The 20,512-nt window shown below is 38.0% G+C and overlaps 1 protein-coding gene across 16 annotated transcripts in view; it reads left to right on the forward strand.

The window, feature by feature from the left end:
* Window positions 1-20,512, forward strand: part of FARS2 (phenylalanyl-tRNA synthetase 2, mitochondrial) — a 715,905-nt gene that overhangs the window by 177,557 nt on the left and 517,836 nt on the right. For all 16 annotated transcript variants that reach the window (XM_032424619.1, XM_032424618.1, XM_032424616.1 and 13 more), the window contains one exon: window positions 14,944-15,103. In XM_032424619.1, the coding sequence (XP_032280510.1) occupies window positions 14,944-15,103 (160 nt within the window). The remainder of the gene's footprint in view (window positions 1-14,943; window positions 15,104-20,512) is intronic.

Genomic DNA, 20,512 nt, shown 5'->3' on the forward strand with positions numbered 1-20,512 from the left:
GTTAATAGAAGGAAGGAAATAACTAGGATCACAGTGGAAATAAGTGAAATAGAGGCCGAAAAGTAAATAGAAAAGAACAATGAACCTAAGAGTTGTTTTTTTTTTTTTTTTGAAAGAGAAACAGAATAGACACATCTTTAGATAGACTTACCAAGAAAAAAAGTGAGAAGACTCAATATAAATAAAGTCAGAAATGAAAGATGGGCTGTTACAACTATATTTTAGAAATATAAATTATAGGACTACTATGAACAATTGCATGCCAACAAATTAGACAACTTAGAAGAAGTAGACAATTTCCTAGAAACATACAATCTAACTAACACTGAATTATGAAGAAATAGAAAATCTGAACAGACATGGGGCACCTGGGTGGCTCAGTTGGTTAAGTGTCCCGACTCTTGATTTCAGCCCAGGTCTTGATCTCAGTGTTGTGAGTTCAAGCCCTGCGTTGGGCTCCATGCTGGGTGTGGAGCCTACTTAAAAGTTAAAAAAAAATCTGAACAGACCAATAATGAATAAGGAGATTGAAGCAGTAATCACAAACCTCCTAATAAACAAAAGTCCAGGACCAGATTGCTTCACTGGTGAATTCCTCCAGACATTTAAAGAATTAATACCAATCCTTCTCAGATTTTTCCAAAAAACAGAAGAGGAGGGCGCACTTTTAAAGTCATTTTACAAGGTCAGCGTTACCATGCTGCCAAAACCAGACAAAGACAATACAATGAAAGAAAATTAGTCTTTTTTTTTTTTAAGATTTAATTTATTTATTTGACAGAGAGAGAGCACAAGCAGGGCGGGAGCGGCAGGCAGAGGGAGGAGCAGACTCCCCCCTGAGCAAGGAGCCCAATGCGGGACTCGATCCCAGAACCCTGGGATCATGACCTGAGCCAAAGGCAGATGCCCAACCGACTGAGCCACCCAGGCACCCCTACAGTCGTTCTTTAGAGATATTTCAGGTGCAGTTCCAGACCACCATAATAAAGTGAATATCACAATAAAGTGAGTCAAATGATTTTTTTGGATTCCTAGTGCACATAAAATTTATGTTTGTGGTATACTGTAGTCTATTAAGTGTGCAATAGCATTATGTCTAAAAAAAACCCCAATGTACATACCCTAATTAAAAATTCTTTATTGCTAAAAAATGCTAAGCATCATCTGAGCTTTCAGTGAGTTGTAATCTTTTTGCTGGTGGATGGTCTTGTCTCTGTTGCTGGCTGCTGACCGTTTAGGCTGGTGGTTGCTGAAAGTTGGGGTGGCTGTGACAATTTCTTAAAATAAGACAATGATGAAGTTTGCAGCATCAATTGACTCTTCCTCTCACAATTGATTTCTCTAACATGCAATGCTGTTTGATAGCATTTTACCGATAGTTGAACTTCTTTTAAAACTGGAGTCCATTTTCTCACCCCCTGCCACTGCCTTATCACTAAGTTATGTCATATTCTAAGTCCTCTGTTGTTATCGCAACAGTCTTCACGGTATCTTCCCTGGAGTAGGTGCCATGTCAGGAAACCACTTTCTTTGCTCATCTGTAAGAAGCAACTCCTCATCTGTTCAAGTTTGTCATGCGATGGCAGCAGTTCTGCCCCATCTTCAGGCTCCAATTCTAATTCTAGTTCTCTTGCTATTTCCACCACACATTACTTCTCCAATGAAGTCTCGAACCTTCAATTTGTAAAAAATGCAATTTCTGTGAAGTGTAAGAAGATGAAGCACAAAAAATGAGGTATGACTATAGTGCAGGCTGTTATCCCTGTTGAGCATAGATGCAGGAATCCCCAACAAATATTAGCAAACTGAATTCAGCAGTGCATTAAAGGGATCATACACTGTGGCCAAATGGGATTTATTCTAGGGTTTCAGGGATGGTTCAACATCTGTAAATCAATGTGAGACACTATATCACCATAATGAAGGATAAAATCATATGATCTCAATAGATGTAGAAAAAGCATTTGACAAAATTCAACATCCGTTTATGGTAAAAACTCTCAACAAAATATGTATAGAGTGTATGTACCTCCATGTAATAAAGGCCATATATGACAAACCCACAACTAACATCACACTCAATGATGAAAAACTGAAAGCTTTTTTTTTTGTTTTTTTCTAAGATCAAGAACTAGACAAGGATGACTCTTCTTGTCACTTTCATTTAACATATTACTGGAAGTCCTATCCAGAGCAATTAGACCCAAAAAAGGTATCCAAATTGGAAAGCAAGAAGTAAAACTATCTTTATTTGCAGATGACATGATATTATTTATAGTAATCCATAAAGACGCAGCCAAAAAACTGCTAGAACTAATTAATAAATTCAGTGAAGTTGCAGGATGAAAAATCAATATACAAAAATCTGTTATGTTTCTATACACTAGTAATAAACTGCCAAAACCAGAAATATTAATTTGGGTTAGTACCCAAAATATATAAAGACTCCATAAGAGTCAATTAAAAAAATCAATTAAAAATACGAAGAACTGAAGCTATGTAAATATCCTCTTTCTCATTATATTTAGCCCTACTAACTTTAGAATCCATTGATAATTATTGCCTGAAATGATTACTACTTTGGTGTTTGCCAAATGGTCATTTTCTTTGTCCATCATTTCTTCTTAAGTTGTTTAGAATTTTATTATTAGGAAGGCCTTTACCTTCTCTCATATATATTTATTCAATTAATTATATCAGTATGACTTTGTGGATATTTATTTTGTGGGTTATTGTTCCTTACTAAAATTATTTATTTTGACCCCTGTTTGCCCATTGGGAGCCCCTTCAAGTAGTCTCCTGTTTCTTTTGACACGTTTACATCATTTTTTGGCCCCACATCGTATCTCAGGTTCATGGTGTGCTTTCCCTGCCCCAGCCCTGGAATCATTCATTTTTTTAAGGAGCCCTGCTTTTTCATTAAAAAATGGTGTTTAGAAACCCAGCCTTGATTATATTATTGCTATTGGGATGTCCATTGCTTCTGTCAATGGCCAGAACTAGGAAATAGATGTACATGTACTTTTATTTATTTATAAATCTGTGTATGTGTAAAAAATATGAATTTATATGGATACCTCCATTCCATCTCATTATGACATGAGTCTTTCTAGCTCTCCTCATGTTTTTGTTTTTGGACAGAGTTAATAACCTGGTTCTCCTTATCCACAATATATTTGCTTACTTGATCAGTTCTAGAATAAACATTGGGTAGTTTCAGAAATGTTAACATATACTTCTGTGGAAAAAAAATTTACATGCTGGCATACAGTATTTGCTATTATTTTGTGTTTAAGAAAATAGTTAAGATAACTTTTCAAATTTACTTTGGTCAGTTCTTTTCTACCCTCTTCAGTATGGCAGTGTTATTTATTAAGAATAGAATTAGCTCTGTTGTTACTGATGGTATTCCATTTTGAGTTCTCAACATGTCTGGGTGGATTTTAATTATTATTTTTAATTTTTTGAGTAGATAAAATATCACCATGATTCTAAAAGTCAGAACTATACAAAAAAGTTTACTTCGAAAAGTTACTCTCGTCTCATCCCCACTCCCACCACCTCCTTCTTTTTACTCTGTTTCCACTCACCGAGTCTTTTTGGTCTGCATTGTTTTTTTTTTTTTTAAAGATTTTATTTGACAGAGAGAGACACAGTGAGAGAGGGAACACAAGCAGGGGGAGTGGGAGAGGGAGAAGCAGGCTTCCCGCTGAGCAGGGAGCCCGATGCGGAGCTCGATCCCAGGACCCTGGGATCATGACCTGAGCCGAAGGCAGACGCTTAATGACTGAGCCACCCAGGCGCCCCTTTTCGGTCTGCATTGTGTTACCACCTACTTTCCTTTACAAAATTAGTCTCTTAGTTTGTGGTTCATCTTTTCTATGCTGTTTTTTCATTTTTGTTTTATACAAATGAACAGATTTGTGTACATTTTATAATTTGCCCCTTTTTTACATGAAAAGCAACATAATTGACTTTTTAAAAATATTTTATTTATTTATTTGAGAGAGAGAGAACAGAGAGGGAGAAGCAGACTCCCTACTGAGCAGGGATCCCGATGCGGGGCTTGATCCCAGGGCCCTAGGATCATGACCTGAGCTGAAGGTAGATGCTTAACTGACTGAGCCACCCAGGTGCCCTGCATAATTGATTTTTTTAAAAGTAGCATATGATATGTGCTTTTTTTGCACTTTGCTTTTTTCACTTAACATTGTACCTTGGGAATCATTGCATATCAGTTCAGAGAGGTCTTCATTCTTTGTTGTATCTGCAAAGTACTCCATTGTATGGATAGATCATAGTTTAACTTCTCTGTTATTTTTGGACATTTCTTTGTTTCCAGTATGTTGTAGTTACAAACAATGCTACAATGAAAACCTTGAACATAGGTATTAGATCTGGAGGTTTATCTTCAGGGTAAATAGAAGTGGAAGGATTGGGTCAGGAGGTGAACACATATATAGTTTCATTAGATATTGCCAAATTTGCCACCAAAAGGGTTCTACCAGTGTCTATATTTCTGTCAACAATCTATGTGAGTACAAGTTTTCCCAAGCCCCACCAGAAGAATGTGTTTTGCTTTTTAATTTCTACTAATGTCATAGATTAGAAATAATATGCCAGTGTTGTTTTAATTTGCATTTCTCTTTTGAATATCTTTCACATGTTAAGGGTCATTTTCATATCGTTTTTTGGTGAATTGTGTACTCATGTATTTTACTCATTTTTCTAGTGACGTTTTGTCAATTCTTAAAAGTTCCTTATTTATTTGGGTATTGCCCTTTGTCCTATTGTTGCCTAGAAAATTTTTTCTTTCTTTTTCTTTTTTTTAATTTCCATGTAGAAGGGCCTGTGTGTTTTCTTCTTTTTTGTTAATGGATTTTAGTTTGTAGTATTACAGTCAGAATGTAGCTTATTATTTCTTATTATGGGACGGACATACTTCTTATTTCTTCCTAATGGAACATACTTACATTTTTATTGCAGTCTGATGTATGATCAATTTTTGTTCATGTTGTCTGGGTCCTTGAGATGAAAGTGTATTTTATACGTTAGGGGAGCAAGATATATATATATATAATTCCCTTTATTAGTTATGTTTTTTAGGCCTTCTGTCTTCTTAGTTGATTTTGTGTACTTGATTTTATACTAAGAATGGTGTATTAAATTCTCCCAGTATTAGTGTGTCTAAGTGTGTCTTTTGCATCTCCTAAGGATTTTTCTAAATAATGTGGTTACTGTCTTATTTGATTTGTAAATATTGGTAAGTACTGTGTATTCATTATGATTTGAAAATTTTATTTATTTTTAAAGATTTTATTTATTTATTTGACAGAGAGAGAGAGAAAGAGAGCGAGTGAGCACAAGCAGGGGGAGCAGGAGAGGGAGATGCCGGTTTCCCATTGAACAGGGAGCCCGATGTGGGGCTCGATCCCAGGACCCTGGGATCATGACCTGAGCCGAAGTCAGATGCTTAACTGAGCCGCTGGTGCCCCGTGATTTGAAAATTTTAGAATTAATATGTCTTCTTTTTCATGTTTAGTGGTTTTTTTGGTTTTTTTTTTGCTTGAATTTTACCTTTTCTGATTTCATGATTGCTGTGCTTAATGTTTTGTTTCCATTTGTTTGTTATACTCTCTCTGTTCCTTTATTTTTAACATTGTTTTAGGTGTGTTTCTTATAAACAGCATATAGTTGGGTCCTGCTTTGTGATCATATTTAATGTCTTGTTTTGTTTCTTTTAGACGAGGTGAATCAAGTCCATTCACACATATTGATATGTCTGATATGTTTGGTCTCAACTTTGTCATAATATTGTGTAGTTATGTATTATTTTATATTCAGCATATTTCCTTCTCTACCAGATATATTTTATTTTATTTTATTTTTTACTTATTTTTTTTATGTTATGTTAATCACCATACATTACATCATTAGTTTTTGACGTAGTGTTCCATGATTCCTTGATTGAGTATAACACCCAGTGCTCCATGCAATACATGCCCTCTTTAATACCCATAACTAGGCTAACCCATCCCCCCACCCCCTCTTCTCTAGAACCCTCAGTTTGTTTCTCAGAGTCCATAGTCTCTCATGGTTCATCTCCCCCTCTGATTTCCCCCCCTTCATTCTTCCCTTCCTGCTATCTTCTTCTGCTTCTTTTTTTTTTTAACATATGATGTATTATTTGTTTCAGAGGTACAGGTCTGTGATTCAACAGTCTTACACAATTCACAGCGCTCACCACAGCACATACCCTCCCCAATGTCCATCACCCAGCCACCCCATCCCTCCTCCCACCCCCCCACCACTCCAGCACCCCTGTTTGTTTCTTGAGATTAAGAATTCCTCATATCAGTGAGGTCATATGATACATGTCTTTCTCTGATTGACTTATTTTGCTCAGCATAATACTCTCCAGTTCCATCCACATCGTTGCAAATGGCAAGATTTCATTCCTTTTGATGGCTTCATAATATTCCATTGTATACATATACCACCTCTTCTTTATCCATTCATCTGTCGATGGACATCTTGGCTCTTTCCACAGTTTGGCTATTGTGGACATTGCTGCTATAAACATCGGGGTGCACGTACCCCTTCGGATCCCTACATTTGTATCTTTGGTGTAAATACCCAGTAGTGCAATTGCTGGTTCATATGGTAGCTCTATTTTCAACTTTTTTTTTTTTTTTTTAAGATTTTATTTATTTATTTGACAGAGAGAGACACAGTGAGAGAGGGAACACAAGCAGGGGGAGCGGGAGAGGGAGAAGCAGGCTCCCGGCTGAGCAGGGAGCCCGATGCGGGGCTCGATCCCAGGACCCTGGGATCATGACCTGAGCCAAAGGCAGACGCTTAACGACTGAGCCACCCAGGCGCCCCCTATTTTCAACTTTTTGAGGAAGCTCCATACTGTTTTCCAGAGTGGCTACACCAGCTTGCATTCCCACCAACAGTGTGGGAGGGTTCCCCTTTCTCCACATCCCTGCCAACATCTGTCATTTCCTGACTTGTTAATTTTAGCCATTCTGACTGGTGTGAGGTGGTATCTCATTGAGTTTTTGATTTGGATTTCCCTGATGCCGAGTGATGTTGAGAACTTTTTCATGTGTCTGTTGGCTATTTGCATGTCTTCTTTGCAGAAATGTCTGTTCATGTCTTCTGCCCATTTCTTGATTGGATCATTTGTTCTTTGGATGTTGAGTTTAAGAAGTTCTTTATAGATTTTGGATACTAGCCCTTTATCTGATATGTCATTTGCAAATATCTTCTCCTATTGTGTCGGTTGTCTTTTGGTTTTGTTGACTGTTTCTTTTGCTGTGCAAAAGCTTTTTATCTTGATGCAGTCCCAATAGTTCATTTTTGCCCTTGCTTCTCTTGCCTTTGGCGATGTTTCTAGGAAGAAGTTGCTGCGGCTGAGGTCGAAGAGGTTGCTGCCTGTGTTTTCCTTTAGGATTTTGAGGGACTCCTGTCTCACATTTAGGTCTTTCAACCATTTTGAGTCTATTTTTGTGTGTGGTGTAAGGAAATGGTCCAGTTTCATTCTTCTGCATGTGGCTATCTAATTTTCCCAACACCATTTGTTAAAGAGACTGTCTTTTTTCCATTGGACAATCTTTCCTGCTTTGTCGAAGATGAGTTGACCATAGAGTTGAGGGTCCGTTTCTGGGCTCTCTATTCTGTTCCATTGATCTATGTGTCTGTTTTTGTGCCAGTACCATACTGTCTTGATGATGAGAGCTTTGTAATAGAGCTTGAAGTCCGGAATTGGGATGCCGCCAGCTTTGCTTTTGAATAGTTGTGTTTTCATTTTCATTGGTTTCCATGAATTTTTTAAATTCTTCTTTAATTTCCTGGTTGACCCATTCATTCTTTAGTAGGATGCTCTTTAGCCTCCATGTATTTGAGTTCTTTCCGACTTTCCTCTTGTGATTGAGTTCTAGTTTCAAAGCACTGTGGTCTGAAAATATGCAAGGAATGATCCCAGTCTTTTGGTACCAGTTGAGACCTGATTTGTGACCTAGGATGTGATCTATTCTGGAGAATGTTCCATGGGCACTAGAGACGAATGTGTATTCTGTTGCTTTGGGATGGAATGTTCTGAATATATCTGTGAAGTCCATTTGGTCCAGTGTGTCATTTAAAGTCTTTATTTCCTTTTTTGCTTAGATGATCTGTCCATTTCAGTGAGGGGGGTTAAAGTGCCCCACTATTATTGTATTGTTGTTGATGTGTTTCTTTGCTTTTGTTATTAATTGACTCATATAATTGGCTGCTCCCATGTTAGGGGCATAGATATTTACAATTATTAGATCTTTTTGGATAGACCCTTTAAGTAGGATATAGTGTCCTTCCTCATCTCTTATTATAGTCTTTGGTTTAAAATCTAATTTGTCTGATACAAGGATTGCCACCCCAGCTTTCTTTTGGTGACCATTAGCATGGTAAATGGCTTTCCCCACCTTCACTTTCAATCTGGGGGGTGTCTTTGGGTCTAAAATGAGTCTCTTGCAGACAGCATATCGATGGGTCTTGTATTTTTATCCAGTCTGATAGCCCGTGTTTTTTGATTGGGGCATTTAGCCCATTTACATTCAGGGTAAGTATTGAAAAATATGAATTTAGTGCCATTGTATTGCCTGTACATTGTGACTGTTACTGTATATTGTCTGTGTTCCTTTCTGGTCTATGTTACTTTTAGGCTCTCTCTTTGCTTAGAGGACACCTTTCAATATTTCTTGTAGTTTCGTGTTTGCAAATTCCTTTAGCTTTTGTTTGTCCTGGAAGCTTTTTATCTCTCCTTCTATTTTCAATGACAGCCTAGCTGGATACAGTATTCTTGGCTGCATATTTTTCTCATTTAGTGCTCTGAATATATCATGCCAGTCCTTTCTGGCCTGCCAGGTCTCTGTGGATAGGTCTGTTGCCAATCGAATGTTTTTACCATTGTAGGTTACAGATCTCTTGTCCCGAGCTGCTTTCAGGATTTTCTCTTTGTCTCTGAGACTCATAAGTTTTACTATTAGATGTCGGGGTGTTGACCTATTTTTATTGATTTTGAGAGGGGTTCTCTGTGCCTCCTGGATTTTGATGCCTGTTTCCTTCCCCAAATTAGGGAAGTTCTCTGCTATAATTTGCTCCAATACACCTTCTGCCCCTGTCTCTCTTTCTTCTTCTTCTGGGATCCCAATTATTCTAATATTGTTTCATCTTATGGTATCACTTACCTCTCGAATTCTTCCCTCGTGTTCCAGTAGTTGTTTATATCTTTTTCTCGGCTTCTTTATTTTCCATCATTTGGTCTTCTATATCACTAACTCTCTCTTCTGCCTCATTTATCCTAGCAGTTAGAGCCTCCATTTTTTTGATTGCACCTCATTAATAGCCTTTTTGATTTCAACTTGGTCAGACTTTAGTTCTTTTATTTCTCCAGAAAGGGTTTCTCTAATATCTTCCATGCCTTTTTCAATTCCAGCTAGTATCTTTAAAATCATCATTCTGAACTCTAGTTCCGATATCTTACTAATGTCCATATTGATTAGGTCCCTGGCAGTCTTACTGCCTCTTGTTCTTTTTTTTGAGGTGATTTTTTTCCGTCTTGTCATTTTGTCCAGAGGAGAGTAGATGAATGAGGGAACAAAATGCTAACAGGCTAACAACATCCCCCGAAAAATATACACTAAACAAATCAGAAGAGACCTGACACCGGGGGAAAAGAAAGGGAAAGAAAGAAAAAAGAAAAAGAAAAAGATAAAAACAGACCAAAAAAAAAAACCAGAATATGATCAAATATGATCAGGCTGGTGCATAGATCAGTGCCACACACTAGATTTTGGGCATATTTTGGTCTGTTAGAAGATTTTTTTATTTATTTTTATTTATTTATTCATGAGAGACAGAGAGAGAGAGAGAGAGACAGAAAAAGGCTCCCAAGGAGCAGGGAGCCCGAGGCGGGACTCGATCCCAGGACCCTGGGATCATGACCTGAGCCGAAGGCAGTTGGTCTGTTAGAAGAAAGTGCCTTTCAAAATTTTAAAGAAAGAAAATCTTATATATGTACAAAAATAAGGGTTAGTACGATGAAGGGATGGAATATGACTATAAAGATGAAAATTATAAATGATTTTATATAAGGAATTGATAAGATAAGAATTTGGTTGAAAAAAGAAAGAAGAGGATTTAAAAAAAAAAAGAGAATGTGATCAGGCAGGAGACTAGAACAAAGGCATACACTAGAGATTTAGGGTATATTTTGGGCTGTTAGAAGAAACTATATCCCAAAATTTTAAAGAGAGAACAACTTATATATATATATATATATATATATATATATATATAAATAAAGTTAACTACTATGAAGGGATAGAATATGACTCTAAAAATGAAAAATAAAGAAGATTTTGTAAACAAGCGATTGATAAGATGTTGGTTGAAAAAGGGAAAAAGATAAATTGAAAAACAAAAAAGAAAAAGAAAGTTAAAAAAAAATTAACTTTGAAAGACTGGAGAATCATGGGGAAAAAGCCATGAATTCTATGTGCAGTATTCCCCTAGTGCTTGAGTTCTGCTGTTCTCATTCATTGGTAAACTTGGTCTTGGCTCGCTGTTCTTGCTGATCTTCTGGGGGAGGGGCCTGTTGCAGTGGTCCCCAAATGTCTTTGCTAGAGGCGGAATTGCCCCACCCTTGCCAGGTCCGGGCTAAGTAATCTGCTTGGGTTTGCTCTCAGGAGCTTTTGTTCCCTGCAAGCTTTCCGTACAGCTTTGGAGGATGGGAGTGAAAATGGCGGCTTCCCAATCTCTGCCTCAGAGGAGCTGAGAACTCAGGGCCCCACTCCTCAGTGAGCCACCAGAGAAAAGCAGTCAGTCACTCCCGTCTCCCCGGTCTCCGGCCGCACTCTGTGCTCACCCGCCCGGCCTGTGACTGAGCATTTCTTTATCTGGCACCCGACCCTGTGTGGAGTCTCCAAACCCAGCAGATCTCTGCGTTGCGCTACTGTGCCGCTCCTCCCGGGGGAGGAAGGGGAGTCTCCCTGGATCTGCCGCTTGTTGGGTCCCTGCTGGAGGAGCAGTGGCCCGACTGTGCCGCGGATCACGGTTTATGGCAACCCCGAGCTGAGAGCTCACTCCTCAGCTCCATCTCGGCAGCGGCTTCCCTGCTCTGATACCTGGGAGCTCTGCCGCACTCAGGCACCCCTGGTCTCTCTGTGACCCCGAGGGTCCTGAGACCACACTGCCCCAGTGAGGGTTCCACCCCCCGCTTAGCCACTGGAGCGTCGTCCCTCAGCAGAGCCGACTTCTAAAATTCCGATTTTGTGCTCTGCTGGTCTATCACTTGCCAGTAGCGGCTGATGGAGGCTCCCTCCCCAGCCGTCTATCCTCCCGAATAGTGCCTCGGATTCACTTCTCTGCATGTCCTACCTTCCCGAAAGTGGTCGGTTTTCTGTTTGGAGAGTTGCTGCTATTCTTTTCTTCAATCTCCTGTTGCTCCTCCCTCCTATTTTGTTTTTTGCTTTTAAATTATTTTTTGCCTTTCTGAAAGGTTCATAGTTCTGTTTTAACGGTAACTTTTGTATTTACTTCTTTTTAAAGCTCTCATTTCACTGTTTTCTTGATTAACTTACTAGTTTGTTTGAAAGGTGGTCTTTAACTATTACCTATCTTGTATACAGTAACCAATGTGTGTATTTCACTTTTCACTTCTACTCCCTCTCCTTCCATTTCTTGTTCCATTATTTCTGTTTTCTTTTAGTCTCAAATCTATAATTTTATACATTAATGTGTTATTCATCATTAATGTGTGGTGGGTTTTTTTGGTTGAATATTTCCCAATTATCTTTTGCTTGAATAAGATGCTTTGGTGAATTCTTCAAAAAGAGCTCTTTAATGTGAAATTCCCCATGTTCTTGTATGTTTACAGTTTTTTCTATAGACCTGATATGCAAAAGCCAGTGTTGCTGGGTATAAAATTCTTGGTTCATAACTTTTTCTTTGTTTTTTGAAAAAAATTTATTATTATTGAATTGTTTGAAAATATAGCTCCATTATTGCCCTGTTTTGTATGTTGTTTTGAAGAGTCTGATGCTAGTCTAATTTCTTTGCCTTTCTAATTAATTTGATCATTTTGCCTGGAGGCCTAGGGGATTTTTTTTCCTCTTCGTCTTTTAGGTCTGGTAGTGTTTACCAACATATGTCTTATGTTTTGTCCTCCCAGGTGTATTTTCTCAAGTACTTATTTTATCTAGTGCACAATAGTTCTGCTCTTGCGTTCTGTTTCTCCTCTTTCAGGGACTTCGAATTATATACATGTTATTCCTTCTTTGCATGGCTTCCGTTTCCACCACTTTCTCTCTTGACTCTTCTTTCTTCACCTCATTGTTCTTACCTTGGTTGTCTTCCTGCTTTTCTTCAATGCCCTGATTAAATCTTCACTGAGGCCTTTCTTTCCTGTGTACTTTGTAATTTAGACTTACATTCTGAGATAAATTTCTTCTCTTTCCTTCCTTAGTTCAATCAACTCTGTTTTCATTTCTTCCTGTTTTCCATACATTTTTGTCTTAATTTTTGAGTTTCTGACTCAAGCAGTTATTTATACCCCCAAATGCTTGTTTTAGTGTATTTAATTTAGTCTTAAAGTATTATTTTAACCTTCTTCTGCTGCTGCTTCTTGACTTTCTTTTTGAGGAAAAGGGAAAAGGGTTATATTTTCATCAGTTCAACTGTATTGAATGGTTTCCTGATTTTGTGGGGGGCGGCAATAATTCTCTGTAGCTTTATTTCATTTTCTTCTGTTACTTTTTGTGGGTTTTTGGTTGTTCAGAAGAATTTGTAGGTTGTCTTGGTGCCCTCTTCTGTTAGTGCAGCAAAGTGCAGAGTTTTCAGTGGAATTTTTTGTGTTTTTTGGATTTTTTTTGGTGAGGTGGGGAAGGGAATGATTTTATAAATCCTCTAAGTGTTTAGGTTTGCTTTATTTTATGGAACTCTAAGTTTTCTCTTTTGCTTTTTTTTACTCCTCCCCACCCAGTTGCCAAAGGATGTCTTTCGTAATTTTCATCTTTTTCTCTTCCCTTGTAACCATGCCTTTTGAGGACTGACTGTCACTTTTAATTCGTCATGCTGTCCCTTCCTTGTCCCTAGTCACATCTCCTAGAATACTTGTAGTACTTTCACACTTATGGCACTTACTCTTTCTAGTGGTGATTTTAGATCAACTTTAATACCTCACTAGTTCCCCTTCTCTCTTCCCCTCTATTTTTCTCAGCTTGCCCTGGCTTATCTCAAAGGTAATAAGTGGGATGCGAATATAATAGCTCCTTTTCTCTGGGATTTATTTAACTTGCGTGCCTGACTTCCTTCCTTCCTTCCTTCCTTCCTTCCTTCCTTCCTTCCTTCCTTCCTTCCTTCCTTCCTTTTTACGAGCAATCATTTTAAAATGTGGGCATTGTCTATTTCATGTGAGGGCATGGTGTTTAATAGTTTTATTTGCTTTTTTTGTTCTCAGTTACTTTTAGAATAGGTGTTGAAAGGCATAGACTTTGGCAGCTGCATTGTCTTCAGCTCTCATAGGACTAATTTGAGTTCTAGGATGGTAGAATTTTTTTCTGAGAAGATTTTGGTTTGATTTGCTGGGCACTTAGAGGAGCTACCAGTCTGTGATTGCCTTAGTCCATGTTCACAGCCTGAGGTTCTATCTCTTGCCCAGGTAATGTGACCCCTAACTGCAAGTCTGTACAAGAATATTGTATTCATCCTTATCACGGGATAAGTCCTTTAGGACTATTTATTTGATAGCCCAACTTGGTCAGGCACTGTGGACTTTCACTTGAGCCTTATTTGCCATGGTAAGCTGTCACAACCAACATTCAGCTTTTCGGTTGATACATTGGATATGGAAATATTCTCAGTGTTTCTCTCTGGCTTATGCTGGGCTTTTTTTTTTTTTTCTTTCTGGTTTTGTGCTTTCTTGTACAGTTTTAAGTTATTCCTCTCTATTGTGTTAGTTCTATGCTTTTAAGAATTTTTGTATATTCTAGTAGATTTATGAGGTTCTAATTATTCAGCCCAATATTACTGGAAACAGCAGTTGACTTTTTTTTGTTAAAACATTTAAAAAAATTTTTTTTTTTGGACATTAGGTGGAAAGAATGATAGATTCATTTGCTCAGTTATCCATCTTGAGTCCTCTCCTAGAAGGTGAAGATCTACTTTGTTGTTAAAGATGGGGACACTTTATTTTAGTGGTAAAACAGCTTATGACTAATAACAGGTGTGATTAATAATGATGATTGTGATGATAATCAAAATTATTTAGCCATTGCAATGTGCTATGCTTTTCATATATTTATTTAATTATCACAAAGTCTCTTAATTTAGTGTTATTATATCTACTTTACAAATCATTACCTGAAACTTATCTACCATAATACTTGTCCTGGTTCACTCTGATAGTAAATGGCAAAAATATGTTTCAGGTCCTGTCCTGGGCTTTGGAGATAACAAGGTTAAGCAAAGTCCAACATGCTTCCTGCCTTCATGAACTTTACAGAATTTAATTCTTGGATTATACTTTCTTACATAGTCTCAGGTCACACTGTAAGGACTCTGTAGGATGGTCAGGAATATAATTTTAGAGTCTGAAAGCCTGATTCACTGATATTTGCACTAGCATTGAAGATAATGTCTCTTTTGAGGAAATGACCATAAGTTAAGCCAAAGTAAAATGAAGAGATGAGAAAAGATCAGAACAGCATATTTTAATTCCCTAAAGACTCTCCATTACATGTAGCACAGTGCTTTGTTCAAAGTCAGTAGTAAATAAATGTTACTTTCAGTATGTTCATTGACTAGAAGACTTAACGAATTTTATTCCCACACTATGTTTTTTCATGTAGGCTGGCCAGGATACTATTTTTATTTATGCATGTTATTTCTCTTGGTTTACAGTTATTTGCTGGCATGAAGGATGGAGAAAGCCTACAGCTCTTTGAACAGAGTTCTCGCTCTGCCTATAAACAAGAGACACATACCATGGAGGCCATGAAGCTCATCGAGTTTGACCTTAAGCAAACACTTACCAAACTTGTGATACATATTTTTGGAGATGGTAGGTATCAAATGACTTTGTCTTTCTTTGGGGGATTAAATATTTAACAAATACCATCTTTCTTGAAGTCATTAAGTCTAGGTGTGCCTAGATATTTTTAGTCTAAGTTGTGGCTTAGTGTTTTTCATCCTCCGTGAGGTAGAACTTATGGATTTGCTGGTTCATTTCACTTGAGGAGCAGGAGGACATGAAAATGGAATTAACTTGAGAAAGAAAAATGATTACAGCCTTTGATAAGAATGATAATGGATTAGGATCGTGGAGAGAAAGTCTATTGGCTGATTAGTATTATTTTATTACTACATTATCATTAATATAGTACTTGGATTGATGGGGCAAGATTCTCAACCATGTGAGTTGGCCCAGTGGAAAATTTTGTATGTTGGCATACTGATTACTGTTATCAATAGCAAACATATTAACAGTGAATTTCCTGGAGGCAGAACAATCTTTTTAAGACCTGGATTCTCACTTTAGTCATTTACTCTCCCTTATATCTCCAGGATAATTTTTTGTCTGTAATGCCCCCCACCCCCTTCACTATTTCTAATTTACTTGAGGCAGTATTTTGCTTATTTTTAGAAACATGTAAAGAGAAGGTTAGGGGATTTTTTTTTTTAATTGTGACCTGTATTTTATTTTTTAATTTATTTTATTTTTTAAAGATTTAATTACTTATCTGACAGAGAGAGAGAGAGAGAGAGAGAGAGCACAATCAGGGGAAGCGGCAGGCAGAGGGAGAGGGAGAAGCAGGCTCCCGGCCGAGCAAGGAGCCTGATGTGGGGTTCGATCCCAGGACCCTGGGATCGTGATATGTTCTGAAGGCAGATGCTTAACTGACTGAGCCATCCAGGCACCCCAATCGTGACCTATTTTTTAAAGGATGTTTAGAAGACAGAAGCCTAGCATGGTTAGGATTCTCTTATTCTCCTACTATTCTTACAAAATTTTTTAAGGAACAGCTTTATTGAGTTATAATTGATACAAAATAAGCGATACATATTTAAAATGTACAAGCTGCTCTTTTATGAGTTTTGACATATGTATGCACCTATGAAACCACCAGCAGAATCAAGATAATGAACATGTCTATCACCCAAAAAAGTTTCTTTCTGTTCCTTGATAATCTCTCCTTCCTGCTCTTCCTTACGGTTCCTTATCCCAGGACATCAGTGATCTACCTTCTGTTATTATTGATTAGTTTATACCTTCTAGATTTTTATAAATGGAATCCTATGATATGTACCCTATTTTTTTGGGGGGGGTGGGGCTTACTATAATTATTTTAAGATCCATCCATATTGTAGTGTATATCAGTAGTTCATTTCTTTTTATTGCTCAGTGGTATTCCATTCCATAGTTTATTTATTCATCTACACATTCATATTTGTTTATTCATCTACCCATTGATAGACATTTGGATCATTTCCAGTGTTTCACTATTACAAGTAAAGTTATGCACATTCATGCACAAGTCATTGTAAGAACACATGCTTTTATTTTGCTTTGGTAAATACCTAAGAGTGGAATGGCTACACCATATGGTAGTTGTATTTTAACTTTCTAAGAAGCCACTGAACTATTAGCTGATGTGGTTGTGCCATTTTACATTCCTTTCAATAGTGTATGAAAATTCCAGTTGCTCTATGTCTTCAACAACACTTAGTATGTTCAATCATTTTATTTTATTTTTATTTATTTATTTTTTGGGGGGAGAGAGAGAGAGGTGAGTAGGGGCAGAGGGAGAGGGAGAGAGAATCTTAAGCAGGCTCCATGCTCAGTGTGGAGTCTGAGGTAGGACTTGATCTCATGACCCTGAGTCCATGACTTGAGCCGAAATCAAGAGTCAGACACATAATTGACTGAGTCACCCAGGCGCCCCTGGTCAATCATTTTAATTTTAGACATTCTAATAGGAACATAGTGGTATGTCAAAGAAGCATTCAGCATATATAAAGAACGCCTCCAAATAAACAAGCAAAAAATCAACCTAAGAAATGGGTAGACATTTGGTGAAGGTGACAAATGGTGTAACTAGAATGACTAGTGAACATAGAAAAAGATGTTCACCCTTATTAGTAACAAGGGAAAAGCAAATGAAAACCACTGTGAGTTATTGATTGTCATTTTTCATATGTGAAAACCTACATACCTAACATTTGTAAGTGTTGACAAAGATAACAGAAAAATAGGATGAAATACATAGTGTTGGCTGTATGTACGAGTCTCAGTTATCATTCCCCCAGCTGGAAGTTGAGTGTTCACCTACTATTAATTTATGTCTATTTTTTTGTACCTCCAGATTTCCCTACTTATGTGTGAGTTCAAATTGTATTTACAAAGGTTCTTGTTCTAATTCATTAAGCCTCTGCTGCCCTGTTTTAGCAAGGTTTATTAGAGCATCTCCACTGCTGTATTGTAAAATGAATAGTTAATGTAATATTTAAGAAACCACTAAATAATCCTGTATATTCTTTATATTCCTGTCGTTTTAAAAAGAGTACATCAACTTCCTGCTACTGTCTATTTCCAGGAGGCAGAAAACGGTATTAGGGAGGAGGTACAAATCAGGCTTCCAAGTGTGTTCATAGTGTTTTATTAAAATCAAAAAGATATGAAGTTAAATATGACAGAATGTTACGATTTCATAAAACTGAATGGTGGGTGCATGGATGTTTGCTATTTTCTATTTCTGTCTCTTGGTATGAAATATTTTGTATTAAAATGATGTAATAGTGAAACAGGTTTCAGATAGAGATTGCTGATGGGAAAATCCTATTATGACCAGTTTCTCTTTACCTTCATGATAAAAGAAAGGATTTGTGTTGGAGGGAGATGGATTGTGTTGTTCAGGCCATTTTCAAGGCAGGTTAGGGTAGAAGGGATGGTAGTATTGCAGGGAGAGATAGCGTTCCTTCTCCAGTAGCTTTACAAACAGATTGAGGACCATCTGAATTTTCCCACTGTCAAACCATGGAAAGAATTGTTTTTAGAGCCCTCTTTATTTAGGCCTTGCAACACATTTCTGTCATCAAATGATTTGCTATTGATGAGGTTTAGGAACTGCCACCTCGTTAGATTACTGAGTGGTTCTGAATAGGCAGGTGGCCTCCTTTCTTAAAAGCTTAGTATTTGTGTTTCTCCTACTTGGTTAGTTTTCATTATTTTCTTCCCCTGTCACCTGGTTTAGTCCTCCCAGCCCCTTTACCCTTCAACTGAGTAATTCTTTCTTCTTCTTTTTTCCCAAGTGGAGAATTCTTATTTATCCTCTAGTGTCAACTCAGCTGTCCACTAACCAGGGACCTTTCCTGGTGCTCATGCTGAGTCCCAGAGGTGCTGCCTCTTCTCTGTGCTCATCTAAGCTCTCTTTGGGGGTGGGTTTTTATTTTTTGGAGCAGGAAGCACCATTGGATTTCCGGCACATTGCAGGCATCACAGTGTTGAATAAGTGAGACATAATAGCTTGTTTTCAAGGAGCCATGAAGCTTGACTCCTCTCACTGGGAAGCAGAAGTGTTATGGGAACATGTAGGAGAGGCACCTCCTCTGAGATTTGGCATGTGCGCCAGGACAGGTTCCCGGTTGGAGGACGTCAGAGCTGACGCTAGTCATTGAGCATAAGCTACACAGCGCTACAGCATTAAGGAATGAAGAATGGAAGAGAAAGGAAGAAAAATGGTTAACAGAAAAAAAATCTCGTGTCCACTGAGAGATCGTAGTGTGCAATCAGAAAAATTAAATTTAAGTTCTCTTTCCTCCACTTTGAAATCTTTAACAGGTCAATTAGTGCTTTAAGCCTCAGTTTTCTTAGAACTTTTAAAAAGCCAAGGCAATAATACTTGTTTCCCCTGAGAATAAAATGAGGTAACATATGTGAAAGGTACCTTGTGAGGAGAAAATAGTAAATAAATGTGTAAATATGAAAAAAATAAAGGGAAGAAAAATGAGGACACGGCAATAAAAACAGGGAGCTTATGAAGAAATACAATACAATCAAAGAACAATAGTTACAGTTGATTTGTCTTTATTTTGTGTCATGAGCTGAGATGTGGCTTTCTACCACACTAGCACAGCGGTCAGATGGGTGTCAATGGTGGCTTCACGTCCTCTCTGAGCGCCAGCAAATATTTTAAAAAGAAAACAATGTTCTAGACCTTGTATAGATTATAAAACCTTCCCAGGGGCCTAGGGGATTATTTCTCTGAATCTGGTGCTGGATTTCCTTTACGTTATTATTTTTAATATTTGTATTCGAATAGCATTCAAAATCATGCATTGAGGTGAAAGTTTCCCGGTAGCAATTTTCCTTATAAGAGAACATTTCTGCAGTGTATGATTTCTCTGCCTATCTTACATGATGGGCATGTTCATGGCCAAGAATTGAGAATCTTAACTTTTGAAAGAGCAGTGAAGTTGCAGCCTCTCTATTTCAGACAATTTGCTTTATTTGCTTTATTTTTGCTTTATTTTTAAAATGCTATTAGCCTAGACTTTTATTTTTTTTATTTTTATTTTTATTTTTTTTAAAGATTTTATTTATTATTTGACAGAGAGAGACACAGCGAGAGAGGGAACACAAGCAGGGGGAGTGGGAGAGGGAGAAGCAGGCTTCCCGCCGAGCAGGGAGCCCGATGTGGGACTCGATCCCAGGACCCTGGGATCATGACCTGAGCCGAAGGCAGACGCTTAACGACTGAGCCACCCAGGCGCCCCTAGCCTAGACTTTTAGGTTTCAGGTTTCATTACAGATGAGAGTCGCTATTTTATAAATCTTCGAGTTCACATTTTGTTTGTAAGACTGAGTTGGCAGAATTGTGGAATATGGCGTTGAAGTAAAAAACCAACTAGTTTGGAGAATACGTGTTGTTCAGTGCACTAAAGTCTATCTGTGAGAAAAGCCTTTTATTTTTTCTTTCCTTCCAGCCATGAGATTATTTTTAACCCCATTCACACAGTAGCCAATTACCCTGAAAATCCTTAAAGACACATCTTCGCCTAACCCCGGCGTATCTTTGCCATATGTATTGCCAAGGGAGCTGTCACCAGGAGGGGGGTGTGAGCTTGTCCCCAGGTGTGTTTGCATGTATAGAACATCTGCTAAGATGCTTCTTGGGTTGGATGCTAAGCAGGGTGGGAAGGTGAGTCAAACCCAGGTCCATCTTATGAACTACAAGGGCAAGGAGGTATGTATCCTAAGAAACAGGTGCTGTGCGCTCTCCCACGGTTCACGCTGAATCTTAACAACTCCCTCAAGACTCTTGGCTGTTTCTTCTGCACTCTGAACAGAAGTGCCATGTTCTTCAGGCATTTCAGAGGATCATTTAACTCTTTTTGGGGGGGCGGGGGTGCTAGTTTCTGAAAAATTCCTTGGTAAACCTGTCCAGGTACAAACAATCTGGGTGTCATTTAG

The sequence above is a fragment of the Phoca vitulina genome, unplaced genomic scaffold, assembly GCF_004348235.1.
Source record: "Phoca vitulina isolate PV1807 unplaced genomic scaffold, GSC_HSeal_1.0 scaffold31, whole genome shotgun sequence".
Taxonomy (NCBI): domain Eukaryota; kingdom Metazoa; phylum Chordata; class Mammalia; order Carnivora; family Phocidae; genus Phoca; species Phoca vitulina.